This window comes from Opisthorchis viverrini, assembly GCF_000715545.1.
Source record: "Opisthorchis viverrini unplaced genomic scaffold opera_v5_26, whole genome shotgun sequence".
Taxonomy (NCBI): domain Eukaryota; kingdom Metazoa; phylum Platyhelminthes; class Trematoda; order Opisthorchiida; family Opisthorchiidae; genus Opisthorchis; species Opisthorchis viverrini.
Genome location: NW_008751683.1, coordinates 1463410 through 1467945, shown reverse-complemented (window position 1 = coordinate 1467945; position 4536 = coordinate 1463410). Strand labels below are relative to the sequence as shown.

At 39.3% G+C, this 4536-nt stretch overlaps 1 protein-coding gene across 1 annotated transcript; it reads left to right on the top strand.

Annotated features, from left to right (window-relative positions):
• Positions 1-310: 310 nt before the first annotated feature.
• T265_12968 (hypothetical protein) lies at positions 311-3417 on the top strand (the record flags this gene model as incomplete). The annotated part of the gene is made up of 3 exons (XM_009166517.1): positions 311-442; positions 1580-1802; positions 3365-3417. Coding segments are annotated over 3 exons (408 nt in total), but the record flags the coding sequence as incomplete, so codon positions are not given.
• Between the last annotated feature and the right edge of the window lie 1119 nt (positions 3418-4536).

Below are 4536 nucleotides of genomic sequence, written 5' to 3'. Positions count from 1 at the left end.
CCGTTCATCCTGAAGGGAGACCTAAACTTAGCAACCTCGAACCCTAGTAATCCAATTATGGGGAATTTCGAGATGCATTTGTGGTTTCCTGGTTAAAATGTTTCTCCATGGGGTCACTTTTTGGCTTATCAGGGCTCACCGCCGACTGTATGCACCCTTAAAAGTTTTTCAACGCATTGAGAATGAAGCTTGTTGGCTGACGGATACAATATATTCAGTCTGAACTTCTGAACATGTTCACTGTGGTACAGCGCCCTTAGTAGCAACGAAGATTTTATAAAATTGTCTGTTCTTCAAGTTTTGCTTCAGGACTCTTCTATATTATGGTCTACTCAAAATTTCAGATGCCGTGGTGAATATTAAACCAAAAACACCTACTGATGCTCATGACCAGGATGGGGCACCCACATATGCCGCCTCCTACAGATTCTCGGTGACCACTGTGAGTTATCACTAGAATGCGCCTATAAATTAGTCCGTAATGCATCCATTCGCTGTAAGTTCCTGTGTATAAACAACAATACGAGTAATTTTATACTAAAAACACTGTGTACATAGGCCATAACCGAGCAACTGTCTTTCAACTGCGCTTTCTAGGCAATGCTTTTAGAGAAAAGGACTATACAGAGCATGCTACCATGTCAATGATTTGGTTCCATTTTTCTCGCCGATGCGAACCTTCAGAGCACCGAAACCGCGTACTCTGAACATAGCTTGAACTTAAGTTTCTAAGAGCTGTTGAGTAATTAGGATATCAACAGACATGCTTAGGATGATCAACTGAAGTGTACCACACATATTTTCTGAGCTGCGTATGTATCAGTAATGAGTGTGATTTGGAATTGGCCTGAGTGAATTTGCACCTAGTCATTCACTGTCGCCACTCTGCTTGCTCAGACAGACTCAGCACACGGGTGCCTTAAGGCACGATAGATGTTGCTTTCATGACTAAAGATTACGGTATAGAATGAGAAGAATGTGAGGTGCGAGGTCATTTTGCATTCCACCGGCTTACTGAATCACCGGTTGTATTAGTGTTCTTATCTAGTATTGTGCGATTCTGTTTGCGTTCTTTAGAGCGCATATTTACTTATTTCATTGTTTCCAACGCCGAGATACTGTTAAGAAAATCGTATTATTTGTCAAAGTATTGATTGGTTTACTATTTCACCATTAGTCTGAATCGGTCGGTCCCTGTAACAGGCTTATTCTCCAATGTTACCTTATTAGAAGATCCCAAAACTCTCACAAAGTAGATTCAACATGGTATGCATTTACCTGAAAAAACTTCTGGTTTACGAACATACACAGTACATTTTGCTTTGCGGAGACCATGGCACTCTGTTTCTTATAGTGGTGCTGTTGACCTGTCCCCAACTGAAGCCGAATTCCTGGTTATATGAAGGCCAAAATCCGACTGCATATTCAGGTGTTGGTTCAGATCTCTTGATCCATGATATCATTATTTTACATTTATTTTATCACCGTATCACTAACATACTATGTATTACGGAATTTCTAAATAAAATGCATGAAAGAGAGTTCTGATATTTTACCTTCCGGATCATTCCGCTTTCAGCTGATCCAAGCTTTGGAGCGACTGAATATCCGCGATTTTGTATGGTATTTGATGCCAGTGGACTTCAGGTCTACAAGCCCGACCTGGAAAATATCGTTTGATTACTTATCTCTCGCAAAGTTCTTCAAACTGAAGAAGAAGACGATGATCCAAGCGAGGTTGAAAGAAGTTATTCAAACACTGGCACAAGAAAGGGATTTTGATTACACACTGGAAGTATTGGGTATGCCGTTATACAATTTTATACGCCCACATGTATTCCGTACAATCACTTACTGCGGAATTTTGCATGCAAGAAAACAAGCGACCAGCTCACTTCAAGTATAGAGTGTATGACTTTTCGTCACATGACATAACCAGCTTTGGTTTTGAACAAGCCAGATTTACATGCCGAATACCTATATCTCCGAAAAGAACGATTCCTTCTTTGATCCTAGCGGTGAGCCTGAAAGATGCACCTTTATAGCAACTGTGAACATTCATCCAGAAAGTAGAGACATCGGCACCTCTTAGATAAAAAGATCGGACAGTTGCTAATGCATCAGCAATTTTCCACAGCTTGTATCGTCAAACTGTCGAAAAAGCTTACTTTCTGGGTTGCTTTCTGATTGCTCATATATATATATATATATATATATATATATATATATATATATATATATATATATATATATATATATATATATATATATATATATATATATATATATATATATATATATATATATATCGCATGGATGCTCCGAGAACCAAACTGCCAAGTTAATACTCTTGGAATGATATCGTGAATGCAGGAGATTGTCTGTCTTACATACAGTGACAAAAGTTTCATTATTTTTTGTTCATAAACAGCCAGTCTGTAGGTAGTATAACGCAAGACAAAGCCACGGTATGATGCTTGCCTTGAGATGGTCATTAGGCATTTCATACCTACTATTAGATAGGCAAATTTACATAGCAGTCTTGAATATTTATGGAGCGAAACTGTTCGGCCACCTTTTGACTAGAAAAGCGAGTAAATTTTAGTGCACATTTTACAGTTGTCTAGTAATTTGCTTGAAGCTAAGTCTAGCACCCACTTTGTCCAATCAAACGCTGCTTTTTTCATAGTGGAAAAATTCTGTTTTGACAATAACTTAAAATGCGGTGCAAAACCTCTAGAGGCCTATAAAACATGAATCGCTCGAATTTCAGAATCTGGTGATCACAGTAGAGTGCGCAAATTAAAATGAGCGACCAAAAATGCGCTAACGGTTGTCCGCATGAATTGCGGGATCGAAAATTTCATCTTGATTTTACTTCCGTCGATGCGTTGCGACGCCAATCAAGTCCATCAATGCTTCGGAAACAAGCTACTTTCATCATTGCATGAAATCAGTAGCTTTATGTTTCTCACCGAACTTCAAGAGGGAAAACACGAATAATTACTTGAGAATAATCATTCGATTTGTGTATATCCTCCAAAGGTAGAAGCAAGAGAAATAAAAACGCCAAACTATGCTCTTGTGTTTTACACCACACACTCACATCCCTAATGAAACCCTAGCGCTCCTTTAGAAGAACGCTTGAGTTCGGTATCAGGTACGACTGTCTCATTTGCTACCCTTAATCTAAGGGTTGATAAGAAATAACTATACAGGATATTCTCACCTTGGTATCCAAGTAGATGAAGCATTGTCTTTACCACGTTCTGATTAACATGTACAAACAGAAGTGTCTGGTAAATAGTTAGCACCAACTGTAATCTTTCTCAAGTATTAACAGTAGCTTTCTGTGTTTTTCCAGTTAGGGTCTTCGAATTTGGAATTATCATGCGAAGTGTCACAGGAATCACTGTGTGAAATCTTACGTTACATGTGCGATAAGAATAGTACCTCAACAGTGTTCCAAGAAATTTTACGGTCCTGCAACAGGTACCTCTGTCGGGCTTCCATTACCCACTGAACAGCCGCTTTAAATAGTTGGTCGGAAAATGCATGAATGCACAAGCTAATATGCGGATTGGCAGTTTACGCTGAGGCCAGTAGGCTCCGCGAAAATTCTCGTCAACTTCATTATGTTGAAAACAGTTCGTTCGATTATGGGAGGTATCGCCCATCTATCATACTATATATGCTTGGAAAACGTGGGTAATGGCACAAAGTTTGTAAGAGAGCTGACTTCATCAAGCGTAACACGATTTTTGCGCGGTTGATGAAACTTTCCACTGGAAGTAACACTTTGATGACACATTAATTGGATATGGGAAATCTTGTCCTAGGCATCGTGTGATTTTAATTCAGTGGTAATAATGCCCTAGTTCTTCGGTTTACAACAAAATCCTCAGCCCATTATCGACACGACGTTATGGCCCACATGTATCGTCTCCAATTTGAAGACGTTTTGTGGGTATCTTCTGTTTTATTGCTTTGTGTATTGCCATCAATGACCAGGAAGAATCACTCGCCTTTCAAAAAACTGGGAAAACTAGGCAGATTTGTTATCTGGCGACGTTTTTAACTTTTCACACAACTTTTATTAGGTAAAGTGGATAGGTTAGAATGCTAGTCAAACTTTAAGGGAGCACAGAGACTAACCGCTAAGATATTCTCATACTATCATGCCAAAATTCTTGAGTCTCAAACTTTAAGGGAGCACAGAGACTAACCGCTAAGATATTCTCATACTATCATGCCAAAATCTCTTGAGTCTATCAAGCTTTATGTATGGGTCAGCAAGTGTTAAGGCCTATGGACTGACAGGAGTTTTGCATGAATTAAGATCGGGTGTGGTGTGCCTCTTCCGGTTTAAATTAAGTTCGTGTTCATCCCGAGCGTCATTTGCATTTTGTTAGTCCGTGTAGGTGAACTAGTGCTAAGACAGCTCTATAAATGGTGGGACTACTTGAATCTCAGAGGCTCTGGGCTTTTGTCATTTTCACTAATTATACTACTCGAGTGACAGTTGCAAGTTGTCAC